The 18,212-nt window shown below is 56.5% G+C and overlaps 1 protein-coding gene across 3 annotated transcripts in view; it reads right to left on the bottom strand.

The window, feature by feature from the left end:
- Positions 1-3,164: 3,164 nt before the first annotated feature.
- The window catches only part of LOC144270784 (hexosaminidase D-like), a 28,577-nt gene continuing 13,529 nt past the window's right edge, over positions 3,165-18,212 (bottom strand). For 2 of the 3 annotated variants that reach the window (XM_077827482.1, XM_077827481.1), the window contains exons 6-14: positions 16,665-16,829; positions 15,050-15,233; positions 14,327-14,398; positions 13,474-13,678; positions 12,596-12,678; positions 10,374-10,452; positions 8,442-8,543; positions 7,171-7,260; positions 3,165-5,852 (exon numbers count right to left, since the gene is read on the bottom strand). In XM_077827482.1, coding sequence (XP_077683608.1) covers positions 5,669-5,852; positions 7,171-7,260; positions 8,442-8,543; positions 10,374-10,452; positions 12,596-12,678; positions 13,474-13,678; positions 14,327-14,398; positions 15,050-15,233; positions 16,665-16,829 — 1,164 coding nt within the window. In that variant the 3' untranslated portion in view covers positions 3,165-5,668. The remainder of the gene's footprint in view (positions 5,853-7,170; positions 7,261-8,441; positions 8,544-10,373; positions 10,453-12,595; positions 12,679-13,473; positions 13,679-14,326; positions 14,399-15,049; positions 15,234-16,664; positions 16,830-18,212) is intronic. The other variant, XR_013347246.1, reaches the window with a different exon arrangement.

Here is an 18,212-nt window from a genome sequence, read left to right as displayed (position 1 = left end):
TGGTTTCAGAAACATCCCAACATCCACGCAGTTACCTGCAACAAAAGGCAAACCTCCCGGCTAATCTGTGTATGTGATGCAGGGCTTTGTAAAACCCACAGGGGCCAGGCTGTTCTTCAGAAATCTTCATTTCCAGCCCTAAGATGGCATGCACTGATGCTGGGAGCTGTTAGAGGGCTGTTCCTCCTCCCCAGCAGGAGCTGCATTTCAGTGACGATACACTCTCTGACCACAGGCTGGGATCTCATGACCCAAGAGCTAGGGTTTGTTTGTAACCCATTCTAGCTTTATCCCCTAGACTTGAACTCTGTCTCTCATTAAATACATTGGTTGTACATTTTCTCTTACCCAGCCTGGTGCTTTGACCGAATTGACACGCTTGTTAACTCCAGCCACGAGACCAATCTGCGGTTTCGGTCTCTTTAAAGGAGCAGCAAAGCGAATTACGTCTGTGAGTGGTCCACCAGTTTTGGAGAAATTTGGGATGAGGGGTGTTGGGGTCATTCTGCAAACAGTAACTGGGTGGTGGAAGCTGAGGGGAGGGGGGACTGTCCGTTGGCTATTGGGGGGCAGGCTAGGGGTCATAGCAGCCGAGCATTGCAGGTGATGACAACTCCTCACTGGCTTGGGTTGAACCCCAAAGCCTGGCCCTGGCCTGCAGCCACAGGAAAAACAAGCACAGGGAAAATTCTCACCAGCGCCATTGTGTGACAGAAGAGAGACCAGGCTCTGCTCCCCCCATGGCGGGGTCCCACAGCCGTGGTACCTGCCTAGCACTAAGCAGAGGAGGACTCTGCCTTACAGGCCTCCAGGGCCACGGATCCAGGTCAGCATCTCCCCCATCCTGCTTATTCGCCTTTCCCAGCCCAGGACCAAAGGCAGGGCTGGCAAGCCAAGGGCAGGCTAGTGTCATGGGCTGCAGGCTGTGGAGCAGGGAGCTCACCCAGCTCATCCCAGCCTTGGCCTGGCCTAGAACATGCAGCAGCTCGAGGGGGTTGGAAGCACATCCTTGCTCAGACCCTCCCCGAAGAGGGCCTGGAGCTCAGGGGCTCCCTCGCTGCTTTTACAGACCTGTTCAGTGCCCAGAACTGACCCACAAATCGGCACACCCCCCGACCTCCCAAAAAGCGGACAGTTGTTCTGGAGCCACAGCTGCTCTCTCCCGCCCCCAGGTGCCAAGCAGGGATGATAAACCGGGAGCGCTCTCCTTGCGACCTTGCCACTGAGCCCCCCTTGCTCTCCCCCTCTCCTGGCTGCGGCTGCGAAGGCCTGGGCTGGATTGGCTCATCCCTCCGCGGCCTTCCTAGTGTTGCTGTTGGATATGTCCCCCCCCGGAGGGCACGCTGCCCTTGGAAGGGATTCCCTGCCTGAGACACAGTTCTCTCCCCAGAGACGACGAGGGCTCCCTTAGCTCCGAGGCCTGCACGGGCCAGAGCACCAAAGAGCCAGCTGGTTTTTGCGGCCCAGGCCTTTAAACAAGGCTACATCTACCTCTGGTGCTTCGACTAACCAGGGCTCAGGCTTCAAGAGGAGGAGACCGAGCTAAACCCCACAGGCCGGCAGAGAGTGGCTGGGTCTCGTTTCCTACGCCCCGACGTGCCGCCAGCCAGGACAGCGAGCGCCGCAGGGAGCCTAGAGACGCCGATCGGCTGCTGTCCCCCCCTTTAAGTAGGGGCTTTTCTGCACCCCCCCCCCGGCCCCAAGATGAAACCCCTCCACCCATTTCCGCTGATGGCATTTGCAGACGGAGGGCTTTGCAAACAGCCTCGTGGCTCAGCAGTGGTGCCCATGCAGGCCCGGTGTCCCCGCCTGCAGGTCACGCCTCCGCTCTGGGGCACCACAGGCATCCCCAGAGCAGCGCCGGAGGCTGGCCCAGGGCGGGCACCCTGCCAGGAGCACCCCCGGGTTACCACGGCGCGGGCAGGAGGCAGCTCCCGAGCAGCCAGGCCGTCAGGCTCCGAGGAGACGGCTCCCAAGCGCCCGGTCCAGCCAGGAGAGCAGTGGCTGCGTGTCGGCTCCGACGCTTCCCCCTGCCCTGCCGGGCGGCCGCACCGCGGCCTTTCCAAGCACCCATTGCCCCGCGGGCACTTGGCAGAGCAGCTCAAAGCACCTTGCTGGCGTCCATGGAGAGAGAACGGCGCCACCTCCTGGCTGAAAAATCCCTCCAGCTCATCACACCTAAGAGTTGCAGCTTCTGGGGGGGGTCAGAAGCAGTGGGGCTGGAACTAGGGGCACGGGGGGGGTGCAGCCAGCCCCCCCCCCAGCTTCATGTTGTAACAAAACACCAAATAGATGGTTTCCGTCCGCAGCACCCCGGACCTGAGCTGCGTGAAGCACTTCAGCGGGGAACAGCTCCAGCAGTACATGGGCTGAGCAGGCAGCCTTGGGGGAGCATCCCCCGTTCACATTTAGAGGGGGCTCCTGAAAGCAATGAACAAATATGTGCTGGGTCAGAGACAGGCAAGGCCTAGGCTGGTGCCGGGCAAGTGTATCATAGTTCTAACACCCCTCAATCCTGGCCTGCAACTCCCCTGCTATCCCAGCCCTGGGCTCCCCCCACAGCTCTGCCAGTGCCCCTCAGTCCTGACCCACAGCCCCCTGCTTTCCCAGGCTCCCCGTAACTCTGCTGCTGATGCACCTTTCGCTGTTCCGGGATCCTCGTGCACAGCTCCCATCCATGACAGCAGCATCCAGGGACAGTCTGATCCTGGGCCTGGAGACTGCCACCCCTGGCCAACAGCATGGTAGTTTTCTGGTGGAACAGATCCGTATCCAGCCAGGGCTAAGTCTGTGTCTGTCGATGCTGCAATCAGAGGGGTGATTGCAGCACATGGGGGGGGGGGGCGGGGAAAGAGACACTAACTCAATTACAAATGGCTTAGGTGACTACCATAGCCGCAAAGCCTCAGCAGCACAAGGTCAAGCCCACCCGGGACCCTGTGTACCCACTCGGACAGCTAGGCTGAAGTCCACCCTTTCAGCCTGCAACCCAACTGGGATTTGAACCTAGGCTCTCCTGGGAGAAACGCCCATTTAGCACTAGTCCGCTGCGCTGCAGAACCCTGTCCTCAGCCCAGGGACTGTTCCCAGAAAGAAGGAAGAGGCCTGGGGGGGGCAGTAGAATTGGTAAGAGGGACTCTAGTCACAAATGACCATTTGCTGCATTTCTTAGGAAAATACTTTATTGTGGAAGTCGGTATTACATGAGCTTTCTATACAGTATAAAAACAAATTAGGCTCAATATATTAAACCAAACAGATCCACTGGCAAACAGGTGTCCTCTCCATGCAGTCATGCAGGCATCGGACCCAAGGTTCACTCACTGTATTACAGCAACATCAGCTAGTGCAGAGACAGTGGCAATGTGTGAGAAGCCTGGGTTATTGCACAGTGTCTGCCACGTTCCCTGGGGAAATGAAACACCCCGCTGTACTACAGCCCACAGCGAGAACCTGCGAGGGACCCTAGCCCTGTGACTGGGAGGGCGGGGGCGGGATGCCATACATCGCACAATTCACTTTTGATTGTAACCGCATTGTTTGCGATAAGTTCAGATGTTTGGATCAGGGTCTCCCACCCTGGACTTTCCCTTTACTCCACAGATCAGAAGCCACCGGAGTCCCCTGCCCTCTCAAATGGAACCAATATAAATACAGCTGCTTGCAGAGATTGCTGCTACACCGAGTTACTACACAGTAATTAGGCCAAGACGTTGGTTCTTGCACCGGCATCAGTGAAGGGAGTTATCACAGTCTGGGGAAGCGTCTGGATCCGGCGCTGATGAGGAACCAGCAGGGGGAGCTCACACACTGGGTTTTTGTCAGTCCCACCAATGCAGGGAGAACTCCCAGCTCCAGGGGGATTTAGTGCCCCCAGGCCAACCCCCAGCAGGTTCTGAGCTCTCCTATACTTGTTAGTGTCTCTAATTTGTATCCCGCTGTAAGGCCCAGGGTCTGTCACCATCCCCAGTAGAAAGAAGGCTCCTGCTCTGGGGCATTTATTTGCCAAAACAAGACCCTCTCCCTGCAAACCCAGCAAGCCTGTCTGGCAGCATTGTCCCCGGAGGAACCTCCCAAAGCAGGAATTGTTCAGCATTTGCCTAACCCTTCCCCAGACCGCAGTGGACAACACCACTCAACATTTCCCAGGCTCCTGCATGGGGGAGCCTTGGTGCAGAAGAGCAGCGGCTCTCCCCAGGGACTTGCCCGGCCCGAGAAGATCCACATCTCCAGAAGGAAACAGATCGTGGGCATCAGATCTCAACGTTCAAAATAGATACCAGCAGCTAGGAGCCACTGCAGCTCAGGCAGGCTTACGGGAGGTAGTTTTGACCTCGCTCGTGCAGCTAAAACAGCTGAGAGGCCACAGCGGCATGGCTTCAATACAGGCTGGACACGCCGGTCCAGACTGCTGGCTACGTACTCACATTGCTAGCCCACCGCACTGCGGCTTTCCCGCTACTTTTAGCCACGCTAGCGAGATTAGCGCCTGAGTGCCCGTGACACCTGGGACTGCAGTGCCCACATAGGGTCAGGGTGCAGTGTTCAATGGCACTCGGCATGACTCTGCACCCGCTGCAGTCAGGGGATGTTTTACCAGGGACGTGGCCAGCAGGAGCGAGGCCAGCTCCAAGACCTTTGGAAAGCCCCGCTCCAAACAGCCCGAAGCCTAAGCAAGTCGTCTTCAGATTCACTATTGCTACTGGGCCAGTGTGAGCACTAGACAGCGGCCCAGTCACCTCACTGGCACGGAGGGCACAGATACACCTATTTTCTGTGGGTCACCAATCTGCGACTAGTGCAAAGAGCACGAGACCTTGTGTGACCCCCCCTACAGCCTACGCTCAGGGAACTGCTCTTCCCTGAGTGGCCAGAGTGTCGGCAGAGTCCCAGCTCCCCCTAAGGAGAGGCTCCCTCTCATGACTTTGGGTCACCAGGAAGTAGATGGGGGTCTCCGTCCCAAACGAGCTGGTCACTGCCAGGAGAGCTTTCCCATGAAGGGCCAAACAGCTCCCATTGTTACGGCTTCACGGAGCGCCAGGCTGGGGACAGACCCACCCCTGGGCCCCTCGAAGAAGGTGGGCATGGCTTTCCTACCTGGTCCCACAAAGAAGGGGGATCCACGGAGCAGGTCTGCGCTGCCAGAGCCATGGGCTCCCGGACAAGCGTGAATGGGGGCTGAAAGGCAAGCCAGCCCCATCCCACCTCTCCTGGGGGAGCCGCAGTGACAGCACGATCCTGGGCACGCAGGGAAAAGGGTACTGCTCTGAGGTTGGAGAACGCATCGCAGCCACAGGGCTCAGAGCGCAGATGGCCAGCAACTCGCGGGCTGCACCTGCTGTCTGGGACGGGCGCTGCAGTGGCTCTGAGCAGGCAAGCCCAAGACATTAACAGCTGCCCAATCCCAGAGCCCCCCTCCCCAGGGCCTCGCTCATGCTTTTCAAGATTATTTTAGGGACTAGTGTGAAGAGGGGTTGGAACAGAGAAGTCCAGTGGCCATCTCTGCAGAGAGAGGGAGCCAGGAAACAAGACTGGCCTGGGGGTTGCTAATGGACTACGACAAGGGGAAATAAGCTCCGGCCAGAGTCACCACATTCCTGGCAGCTCAACTCCACTGTGCAGTGAAATTGGGCTCCTCGCTGCAGCAAACCAGCCTGGGCTCCTGCTCCTACAAGGCCTTGGGCTTGGCATTCAGGCGGATGATCTCCCTGTAGTCCCGGACAAACTCCCGCAGCCGGTCCATGTAGGGATTCACGTTTTCCTCCATCCACTCCTCCACCGTGTCGGGGAAGTAGATGCTTTCCAGCTGGGAGCGGAAGTTCTGGATGAAGTTCTCCCAGTCCTCATGGACCCTGGTGGCAGAAGGCGGCAGCGTGTCAGAGCCAGGAGCCTGCGGCATTTGCAGGGGTGCAGGCTGATTAACCACCATTGCCATAGGGCTCTGAGCGAGTCAGATGGGCACCATCGACCAGAAGAACCCCACAGCCTCACACCTGCTATCACCAGCCTAGCTCCTGCCATGGACAGATCTCCCCATGGACCTAGGATTTGCTCCCCGCAGCACACCGGGTACAGGTGAAAGGCCCTGTTCTGTGAGCTCCTCCCGCACCCCCCCAGCCACGGGGGCAGAGTCCTTTCAACACAGCAGGGGGCAACTGCATTGTCATGGTGACCAGCGGGGGCTCCGGGGCAGGCCCAGGCCCCCACGCTCTTTTGGAAGTTGATGATGCCCCGTGAAGGCCCCCCAAGACTCCTGGGTGGAAGGCCCTCCTCCCCCTCCCTGTTTTACAGAGGGGCAGCCGAGCCCAGGGAGGGGCAGGGGTTGGTCCAAAGTCACTTGGGAAGCTTAGGCCAGAGCCAAGCCTCAGGCCCTGGTCTCCCAGCTCCCGGCCCAGCCCTCCTCCCGTCATTTTAGAACTAACTGCCCGGTACATAACCGGCTCCCACCCCTCCGGCCCCAGGAAGGCAGGATTGGGCTTTGTGGGAGTGTCCCCTGCTGGCACGCCATCGCCATGTCAAGAGACCCGGGGGCCCGGTGACCTCTTGCAGCTGGAAAGAGGCCACCAGTTCTCCGAGGAGAGCAGCAGGCCATTGCTGTGAGCACTGCACTAGGAACCCCAGCCCTGGGCCACACCCAGCGGCCAGGACTCCGCTCGAGTTAGGGCTGTCGCTTTGGATGCGACATCCCCAAAGGGGACAAGGGAAGCTGCCCCCTCCACCCCTCAGACAGGGAGAGGGGTTGGGTGGGGATCAAAGTTCAGGCTTGTGAGAGACCAGCCCCGGCTCTCAGCAACACGGGCAACTTGGTTTGGGCACTGCCTTTGCAGGGCACATGGCACTCCCTCCCTGCGTGCCCTCCCCAGGGCTGCGACAGGGCAGGCCCATACTGCCCCTCTCAGCCCCATGCCCGTTCACACAGGGCAGAGTTCAGATTCCTGCTCAGTGGGGACCTCGAGTGCAGAGGCCTCGCTCGTGGCGCAAGGCCTTCACCCCGCCTCGGAGAAGAGCCCTGGGAAGGCGAGCGCTTGCTTCTGTTCCCCTTCCCTGATGGGAAGCAGGGTGAAAGCCTGGCCAGGAGCCCATCATCGCACAGAGACTCCGCCAGGCCCACACAGCGGTACGAGTCCCATCTACCCGCCCCCAAGAGTGGGCCAAGGGAGCCCCACATACTTCAACACCTTGCTGCCGAAGTTCTCCAGGTTGCGCGGGTTACCGAACCGGTGCTTCCTGTGGTACGGGCTGAACCAGCCCTTGATGGCGCTGATGTGAGAGACAAACGGACCCCACCACAGAAACACCGGATTAGTTGTTTTGTAACTACGCCTCTCACTCTAGCAGGTCTCGCCAGCTAAAGCTAACCCTGGTGTGGGAGCCCCGTAACAAATCGCCAGAAAACTGGACTACAGGCAGGCCTGGCAGCAACATCTCTACTTGAGGGTTGTCCAACACTTTCCACTTGCTTATAACTTTGCCAAAAAGACTAGCTGTTTGGGCTGAAGTTTTCCAAGCCAGGCATCTGCCTCAGGCCGAGTTTTTATGTTAAAGTTTTAGCAAAAAGGGTTCAGCTGTTTGTAGTACGTGATTAGGGGAAAATACGTTAAGCCGGGTTATATATATAAAAAAAAAAAATCTGACCACCTTTTTCCTTGAAACGCTCCAGCACCCTCATGCTTTGGGGCAGGGATTTGAAATATGGCAGGGGCGTTGCCCTGGTGTCAGGGAGGTGCCTTTTGCCATTCCTGTGAAAAACTACCCAAATTTGGCCAAGTTATAAGCCTACGAGAAAATAAAATCTCTGTTTGCACGTGCTCAGTAGAGACTTGTTAAGAGTTGGGCAGCTAAATTCTCTAAAGCGTCCATGTGTACTGAGCATGCTCCATCCCCACACAGCTCCTAGTGCAATTGGACTGTGCATGCACTATCCCCGCAGCACACCTGAGCATGCCTCATCTTGAGGCTGCAGGGGCTTAGCAGGACTTTCCTTGAAACTGCTCCCCACAGCAGCTGAGGGAGGCTGTAGTGCTGGGCACAGGAACAGAGCAAGCAGCATGTCTCCCCCATGCACTTAATGCACCCGCTGCTGGCACCCAGGAGGAATAAGGCTGACTTGAATGCAGAGGGGACCAGAGCTGGAGCGGGGCATGCAGTGGAAAGGGGAGATTAGGACAAGGGCCCTGAAGGGCGGAGGCTGGGCAGGGAAAGAGACTGAAATCAGCCAAGGAGCTGGGCAAGGAGCCTGGGAGGAGTCACTGATTCTGCACACCTCTGAACGAAAGCTAGACGTAGCAGAGACCAGAAAGGAGCTCCAGTTAACACCCCCTCCCCCTCACAACAACCCAGCCCTTTGGGTTCAGCACCCAGACTCCAGCACGCCTCGACATGAGCTGCGAGACTAGGGTAGGGTACAGAGCCCAGCTTCCAGCCCCATAGCACCCAGTTACCTTTCTTCCTCCAGGACTTTCGCAGTGCTCTCTTTTAACTGGCCATTGATTTGCTCGACCATGCGATAGATTTCAGAGCCTGGAAATGCGCCATTCCCTTCACTAGGAGAAACACACAGCAGGAGCAGATGTGAGCCATGGGATAGTTCCTGATACCACCAAGGAAGCAGATCCCCAAATCCCCATTTGCTCTCAGAGCTGATACAGGGGACTTTCCATTTCATCCAATTGTTGGTTAATGCAACCAACCTTTCTGGAACCAAAGGACACCCAGCTTCCTACTTCACACTTGCTGGACAGCCACTAATTCATCCCCACCAAGCCTTTTTGGTTTGGGCCAATGGCAATAGAAAGTTGGAATTTAATTAATAAGGACGTGGACAAGTTTCCAAGCAAGACAGGAAAGATGAGAGACCCCCAAAGACCACCCATGACTTCACCTAAGCTCTGTGTCAGACACAGCAGGTCCCGTTCTGTGCCAGGGACTCGGTCATTATGTAGAGAATAGGCTCAAATAGATGGAGAGAGACTAGATTACACTAAGAGGACACCCTGTGCATGGACTGATAGACGATAGGGATATTGGTTACACAGTTCTTACTGCAGATGTTTTAGGTACATAAAACAAAGGTGCTTGCCATATTATGGAGGTATTTCCTTTCTGGATACTGTCTGAGTTACTCAGCTGCCCCACCCATCACCACAGTGTCTGAGCACCTCAATATCGGATGTGTTTACTCACACAGCACCCTGTGAGGCAGGCAGGGCTGTTGTCCCCATGGCATAAATGGGAATGGCAGCACAGAGAGGCTAAGTGACTTGCCCAAGGTCACACAGACGTCTATGGCAGAGCAGGGGAAAGAAGCAGAATCTCCCAAATCCCAGGCTACCTAACGACTGCACCCTCTGAATGCAAGAGAGTTCCTCCTGCCCCCGGCGTTTTACCCGCTAGAGCATCACAAGTGGCATGCTGGACTGATCCAGCCCCGGATGAGAAGCCTTTTGCCACCAGCTGGAGTTGCAGTCACATCAGTGAAGGAAGGATCCTAAGAGCCAGACGACTCCTTGGAACTCAGAATTTGGGTGTTAGAACATCAGCACCAGGGCAAGACTTGAGATTATCTTGCCGTTGAGGAGCCTTTAGAGAGACTCTAAACACAGGAGCTTGGATCCACCTCTCAGGAACATTTTGCCAGAGCTTTAGAGGGCTACAGAGGCTGCTAGAAATGAACTGAACCACTAGCCCGCTAGCCAGCGGCCACCACAAGACAAGCACTAAATTCAGGAGAGTAGCACTCTAGTGCAAGGAGGTGCTAACCGCAGGGTGCCTGGAGACCAGGTTCAAAGTGACGCTGGGACGTCTGCCCACAGGACCGAGGCACCAAGCGGGTCACAGGAGAGGGGCAGGGGGAGATACATAGAGGCTGTTGGGGCATAGGCATGAGATGCCTGCACGCCAAGCACCTGCTGCCGACGAGTCCAATGGGCATGGAACCTGGATGCTTCGGAGGAAGGGTCACCACTATGGAAGCAGCAGCTAAAACAGAGGATTGGTGGGTTAGACAGAGAAGAAAGGCCTAGTGGGTTAGGGCACTAGTTTGAGATGCAGGAGACCCACCCTCCCCGTGACTCAGCTGGAGCGGATCACTTAGTCTCTCTGTGCAACCTGGCCCGTACAATGGGGATATGGCCCTGCCCTGCCTCAGAGGCGTCAGACAAATGTTAGACACACACATAGGAGGTGCAGCAGGCTCCTGGGATGCGCTGGTAACACCCCACAAACAAGAGTTAACGGGAGGACTAGGGGACACAGCAGGCCAGCTGGGCTCCGTGACAGCTCAGCACAGCCCAGGAAAAGCACTTGGAGCCACAGCTGACGGGCAGCAGCCCCGGGAACCAGCCAGCTGGAACAGACTGGCCTGAGCAACGTACCACGTGCTCTTCTCTAGATGGATGTTCTGGAAGCCCAACACGTCCAGGATTTTCTTGTTAGTTGCTTCAGTAAATCCACCTGGGGGGGGGGGGGAAGGGGGGAGATGACACACGGGTTAGCTGAAGGGGAGAGGACAGGCCAGGCCAGGCCAGAGCAGGCAGGAGAAGCCCTGAGAGGGAGTCTAAACTTTACCCAGATGGGGGCTGTACTGGCAGCTTGCTCGGAGCTCAAGGGGGGGGGGGGGCACCTTCATCTTTAGGTCATGTCTGCACGTGGCGCTGGGGACACGGTCCCCATCTGAGGGGACATGCCCGCGGTAGCACCCAGCCAGCGTGGCGAGGACCGTAGCGTAGCCATAGGAGCACAGGCAGCTGCGGGAGGAACCCGTCTGGAAGCCCTGGGTACGTGCTCGGGGTGGCCAGCCCCACTGACCGCCGCCCATGCTACCATGGGTCCACTAGGTATAGCATGTGCCAGCTGAATGAGAGCTACATGGGCACATCGCCACAGGCTGGGAGCTGCCCACACACTAGGGAAACGGGAGGCATGTGGGAGGATGCACTGCGGCTGTCCCCTGTTATCAAGGGAAAAACAAAATACCCGGGAAAGCACTGTGAGCATCAAGCCACAAACAGGCCGAATGCACAGGACGGATATTGTATGTCCTATGGAGGAACACCAGCTACTAGCCAACCCCAGCGCCTGCCGGGCATACCGACTTCCAGCCCTAGGCATCGGAGAGCCTTTGGAACACTAGTCACCGCTAGCTTGTACAAGGGGCTGTGTCTGGGGAACCCCTTGGCCAAATGACCTCACGTTTCCCTCACCAGCCCTCTCCCTGTTCCTGATGCGGCACCGGGATTCTGGAAGCAGTCAGAGAATGCGTGGGGATGGTACAGCATTCTGAAACACCCGCTCTTGGACAGAAAGCTCCGCTCAGCCCGATCTGTATAACAGTGCGCATGTGTGCACACCCCCCCCACACACACACACCCACACACACCCCTGCCCCGTAGGAAGAACATCTTAATGGCGATCACTGAATAAAAATAGCATGAAGGACCAAAATGCCCCCAAAAAGCTCAATACTATTTTACAGGCAACCTTTACTCTCCTGGCTGTCAACATGCAGGTTCAAGGCCAAACCAGTTGCTTTTCCAGGACAAAATATTCACCCATCAGGGAAACAAACAGCACAACTGCATTGCTCAGCTAGTGAGCAACACTCCTGGAGGGAGCAGCGCTGCATGTATTTAGCAGGCAGGCTGGGTTGAGGCCACAGAAACAGAGTATCTTGCCAGAGAATTGCATAATTCTGGTATTCCTCCTCTCACCACAGGAACTCCAAGCTTGGTGGGCTAGGAGTTGTGACACTGTTGTTTTAATCCCAGCCTTCCCACCAATGCGCTGGCTGCTCCTGGGCAAGTCACTAAGGGCTGGTCTACACACACTATTGGTACAGCTTTACCTACATCGGTTTAAACCTGGATAGCTAAAGCTGCACAACCCCCTAGTGTGGACAGATGGAGTTACACTGGTATGAAGGGTGCACATACCCATAGAGCTCATTCCTGTAAATTACGGGCGATAAGTGATTTTATATATATATATATGTGTATGTATAAAAAATGTATAGCTCCCTATAATGATAGAGGCTGAGTGATACCGCATTGATGCTGGTGGGTAGGACAGCTGCCTTTCATTCAGGATAAGCGTGAGAAGCTGCCAGAAAAGCACTGGGAACGTGGTCCCAAGAGAGTGCTTTTAAAGCAGAGTGCTGGCTGGAAAGAGGCTGGGAGTGTGAGTAAAGACACTGCCTCCTGGTTGATTCCTCCTGCGTCCAGGGATGCAGAACTTTGTAAATCTTGCCGAGAAACACCTGATTCCTTCATCAATTTGGCCTCCTAACAAAAACAACCCACAAGACCTTGAACACTGGCTAACTGCTTGGGTCAAAAGGGGTAACTATAGATCTCATACACGTAGAGGAAACTGTTAAAAATTGGTCTAAACACAGTTTTTTGTACGCAGTCTTAGAGGAAGCCAGAGATTAAACTGCACAAGGGGTCAGTGGTAGACCCAGGAATAGAACCCAGGAGTCCTGACTCCTAGTCACCTGGTCTAATTGCTAGGCCATGCTGATTCTCACGTTAGAGGGCTGAGTTAATTCAGGCTTGGTGACACCAGCCCGCACTGTATGCCCTGGCAGCGAGCCCCTCACCGTTCGCTAGCGTCTGCAGACACATGGCCAGGGACGGGATCCCCACCGGCAGCAGCTCACACAGCACGGAGTAGTGGTCGTACCTGCGGGGAAAGGAGAGCAACAGCACGTGGTCACGCTGCAGAACCCCCTGCCCATCAGTGGCCTGCTATCAGGACAGCAGCAGCAGAATGGTATCCCCAGCCCATCACCCTCTGCCAGCTGTTGTACTGTCTCACCGCAGTCCCTTGGCATCGCACTGGGAGGCAGACGCACACACAGCCGCGGTGGACAGCCCCAGATCCTGCCACTGATGATCTGTAGGGTCCCTAAGCTGCCCTGAGCCCCAGCAGGAATCCCCAACTCCCACTGCCCTGAGGGACTTCTGCCAGCCCCGCAGCTATCCCTGCCCCTTTCTCGCCAGAGCTCCACACCAGCTTCTGCTCGTCCGTGCTGCAGGCAGCCCCTTTGAGAGCCGTTCCAGCAGGCTGGTGCACTGGTGCTGCGGGGCATGGCCACGGGCCAGAAGAGGAACATTGTGCAACAGTCGGGGACTCCGCTGGGGACTTCTCCTGCTGCACAGCCTAAGAAATGCACCTGGAATCCATCTAACCAGGGCAGGAGATTTGGTCAGGAAAAGTGGTAACAGCAGGAGAAGCAAAGGAAAGTGTGCGGGGGGCGGCAGTTAGCGAAGTATAGGGCTGGAGCTGGGATGGACCCGGGAGGTCCCCAGCTGCCTGTCAGGGCAGGGCTGCTCCCTATTAGAGTTCTCTCCAGTCCCCAGCATAGCAGCTTTCACCCTTCCCCTCAGGAAAAGGATCCGCAGGTGAAGGGATCGCTCAGAGGCGGAGGGACAGCCGTTCCCCTGCCGCCCTCCGGTCCCTAGTGCAGGGCCTCACCTTTGCCACCCCGTGAGGGCAATTCCCTGGAATTTGATGAGCGGGAACTTGGACATGGCCTGGATCACCTTCAGCCAGCTCAGGTGGTTTTTCAGGTGGTAATTTAAAGGGGTCCAGGCCTGCGCGGGGCCGGTGGTGCCTTTGAAGGCACTCGCGAACCACACCGATTTGAAGCCACTGTCTGCGTACTTTGAAATAAACTTTCCTAAGAGAGATGGGGATACCATGATCAGCAAACAGCTGGAAAACATCTGCCAGTGCCAACAGGCTGAGCTTCAACACAGCACTCCCAAAGTGCTACCGCAGAGTGCCCCTGGAGGGCGCTAGCCCTGGGCCCCACACAGACCCACCAGCACCGCTGAGTGGCTGACAAGCAGAGGCAGAGACACACTGCTCCTGTTGCAAGCCATAGGCATGGGCCCACGCACCAGCCAGAGAACTAACACCATTACCCACCTATCTCTTGTCTGGGGCTGGCAACAGGATGCTGGCGGGTGGCTCAGAAGTTTGTTAGGCTCCATCCTAGATCCTACGCTACCTTTAAGTAACCGGTTCAAATGTGACCCAGACTAGCAAAGAGTAAGAGGGTCACCAGCTGGCAGCCCCATGGCAGTGAAATGGGGGGACTCTGCCGACCTCCTAGGCACCTGGGGTCCACGGCACAAAAAAGTCACAGTCACAACCGGGACAAAGCGAAGGACATCAGCAGGGCAGGACACAAAGGAAACGTGACCCTGATTTCCATGGCGCCGTCCCCAGCTTACACCAGGGCTCAACTTGGCCTTTAACCTCCCGACATGCAAGTCTCCCAAAGCAGCTCATGGATGAAACCGTCACAGGCTCTGCCCCTTACCTATCTGCTCAGTGTCAAAGTCTGGGGCGTAAAACCACAGCACTGGGGAGGCATGCTTCGGTATGCCAGACTCTGCAGGACAAAAAAAAAAAAACCCGGAGGGGAGAGAATGCAACAGCATCTCTGCCAATAGCTCCAGGGGAGGAGAGAGAAGGGTGGTGGGGAAACCCTCCCCACAACCGCATTCCACCAGCCCAGACCCCCCTTGCTCCCTACACGAAGAGTTGGGGTGACTGTGAGCAGGATACACAACTCCAAACTGCACAGATATAAGTGAGTCCAGAAGCATTCCACACTATGGGCAGGGACCAGGGGTGCTGGCAGGGGAGGGGGGAGCCCCCCCCCCCCCCCGAGAGAAGCAAGCGGGGGCACGGCCTTAGGCGAAGGGGCAGCCTGAAGGGCAGGGCCATGGTTCTGGCACCTGTGCCCCCCCCCACACACACTTTTTAGGGACCTTCCACTGCTCCTGGTGGGGACACCACCAAACCCCCAGGAGACACTCTAGTGTCCGTGCTACACTTTCTCCCCTGCCCCGCCCCATCCCAGACGACACTGGGGGAGGGGGGGGAAGGGGGCATTACAGGTACCCTCCAGGCAGCTGCATTGCCAGAGCAGTGTGAGGGTGCAACTGGGATGCTGCTCTGGAGAGACATACGCAAGGGTCACCCTAGGGAATCCCCTACAACTAACTGCTCCTGGAGAAGAGCACAAAGCCACCCTGACCTTGGATGGCTCCCATACTGATCTTCCTCAGCATGTCGTCCCACATGAGGACTTGGAGTCCCTTGTACTGGTTCACGATGAAGTTCACGACCTCCTTGATGTGATTCAGGTACATCTTCCCCACATCTCCATTGTTGAGGCTGATCCAGTTCTTGGAATCCATCCCTTCCCCTAGATGAAAGACCTGGATTTACCGGAAGGGAAACTATTGTTAAGATCAGAAGCTTAATAGCCTCTATAAACAGGCACAGAGTGAAGAGTGTGCAAGGTTTACGTCCTTCCTAGAGGGATGCACCCAGGGAGCAATGATGGGAAACGGCAACCCTGCACCAGACCCCTCCCCAGTGCAGCCCCACAGTGATCAGGCCTCTCCTCAGTCCTAGTCAACAGCTACACGCAGCAACTAGGCAAAGCAATCAAACGAGACGGACCCAAGTGCCAGCAACATGCGGATGATACACACAACTATACCAGTGTCACCAAGCTGGCACAGCGTGAGCAGCTGGTTGAGCCTGACTCCAGACAGACAGAGGTGATGACCGTGGCAGAGGCAAGCTCTCCAAAGAGCTTGCAGGCACAGTTCCGTCTCTTCTGTGTGAAGGATCACCCCCACATTGGAGCTCTCCCCCACAAGGCCAACGCTTGTCTGAGCAGCGGACAGACCTTTCTCAGGGCTGGTTCGAGACTGTTTAACTAGCTCCCCAGGAGCAAAGGTGCGCACCTCCAACTGGCCTTCACTGATGTAAACACGGATGTAAACATGTATATTTAAAAATAAAATAAATAAAATTAACCCACCCCCCCCACCAGAACATCTAGACAGTCAAGAGTCAGTACAGCACAGCTTACATTACCTCTTCACTGGGGCAACCCTGGATGGCAAAAGTACCAGCTGGGTTGGAACGCAGCTTGACTCTCCCCCACTAACTCAGAGTTCAAACCCAGGCTGGGTCAACTCAGACCTTCACCCCTGCAGGGTGGGCAGATCAGTCATAGGCACTTTACTGCTCATGGGACCTTTGCAGGATGCTTTGAAACACCAGGCCCCATCTGCTCTGCAGAGTCGTTAGAGAACCCAGGGGACACTGCGTAACATGCAAGAGTTTGTCCCCGTGTACTTTGGCCAAAAATGTCACCTCCTCCCAACCCAGTGTCGGGCACCAAAGAGCTGCTACCCTGCACCCCACAGGGGGCTCCATTTCACTGGTACTGTATGCAGAGTTGGAAATACTTTGGGGTCTGTAAACAGAAGCCAGATCGCTACAGGACCTGCAAGGAAGCCACTAAAAGCTGTGCTCAGTGTGCTGGAAGGCGGAGTAGCTCTGCAAGCCTCTTCTCCAGACGTTTTGTTCCTCTTCCCTTCCCTTTACCCAGAGGGGCTGTCGTAAGCCGTAGAGGACTTTGCACCTAGAATTGGGGACAGTCTACTGTGTCCCTCCTTAGACCATTAGACAGTAAGCTTGTCAAGGCAGGGGCAGCCATTGTGTTAGAACAGCAGGGTTCCAATCTACAGCTGGGGCTACTGCAATACAAATGACACACACACCCCATAACTGCCTGAGCCGGCAGAGGGGAGAGCATGGGACGCCTTCCACAGGAACTCCCCAGCACTTACCTCGTCGGCTCCGATGTGGATCCAGCTCGAGTGCCTGTGTTTGTCCATCACCTGTGACAGGATGCTCTTCAGCAGGGACAGGGTGTCTGGGACGTGGGGGTTGAGGCTGTTGGGGAAGCGCTCGACTTCCCGCAGGTATCGGTACTTGTCGTGCTTCAGGATAAACTGTCACAAGGAAGCGTGTGAACCCAACGTAGCACCAAACCACACCGTGCACAAACCAACCCCACTGGACCCCTGGCAGATGGCGCTGGGCTTTGGAAAGAGAGCAGTTTGACTGCAAGGGAAAGGAGTAACTGGGAGGCAAGTCACGGGTCTGCTTTAAAGGGGCTCTGTCCAGCTAGAGTCATGCTGCGCAATGGGGACACGTGGGCCAGTAAGAGGGGGACCCCCCGTCCACGTGCCCGGGGGGTTGATCAGCACGGTCTGTGGGAGGTGTACCTGCTCCCTGTGGAATGCCCCGGGCTGAGCGCACCAGTTCACAGGAGCCTCCACCAGGCTCACTGTCAAGACCTCTGCAAATACCAGTTGTTTACGAACGAGTGATGTGGCGGTGGAGCCAAGCTGGACCCATGGCTGGCATCCTTGCCAGCTCCCTCCTTGCCCCAGGGGGGCACAAGACAGAGAGGAAGCTGCCTCCTTGCCTTGGAGGAAAGCCAGCATACAGCTACCTCCCAGTTTGGGGGCAGAGACCAATGCCACCTTGTTGGGTTGAGGAGACTGAGGTGGCAGGGTGAGGAGAGAGACTGAGACACCCTCAGGAGAAGCAGATTCCTCACTCAGCAACAGAGAGGGGAGCCAGACACTCGTGAGGGAAACCCAGCAGTCACAGAAACAGCCCCTGGCTCAGTGCCTAAGCTCAGCCAACGGGCATTGCATGGGAGACCGGAGCACTCGGTGTCTCTCAGACCCTGGTCCTCACAGGAGGTCACTCTGGTGTGACGCTGGCTTGAGTGGCTCTGTTCTACAAGTGGGTTCCTAGCCCCACAGGTGGGCATGGTGCTTCAGACTTAGAATGACACCCGGTCCCCGCGGTCAGGGAGACGTTTGCCTGTTCAGAGCCCAAAAAAACCCAATCTATATCTAGCGCCCTTTAAATGCTTCCAATCAAGAAGGGCAATGGACTGTCACCCTGCCTCCCCCTGACAAAGGGAGAGTAACCACTAGTCTGCGAGCGCCAAGAACTCGCCTGGCTCCCTGAAAGACGGAGAGCTGCAAACACCATAAACAAAACCCTGCACGAACAATCCCGAGGAGAGTGCCCTCCTAAGCAGGTCCCATCACAGGCCTTCCCCACCCTCATCTACTGCTGGAACAGGTCTACATCCAGAGCTAAGCCATTCAGGGTGTGCAGTAATTGTTAAAGCCACACAGTAACACCTGGGTGAGCCTGGTTTAAGCCAGAAAAGAACAGAGCTTTTCTGGGGAGAGCTCCAGGGTGGGGCCATGTCTGTGCACCACCAGGCCTGCTTGATGGGGAGAGAGGAGAGAGATTCAGCTCTATGCAGTGTTTGGTACCAGCCATGTCGGCACCTGGATCCACCCCAC

This window comes from Eretmochelys imbricata, chromosome 10 (genome assembly GCF_965152235.1).
Source record: "Eretmochelys imbricata isolate rEreImb1 chromosome 10, rEreImb1.hap1, whole genome shotgun sequence".
NCBI classification, from domain to species: domain Eukaryota; kingdom Metazoa; phylum Chordata; order Testudines; family Cheloniidae; genus Eretmochelys; species Eretmochelys imbricata.
This window is presented reverse-complemented; position numbering and strand designations above follow the sequence as displayed.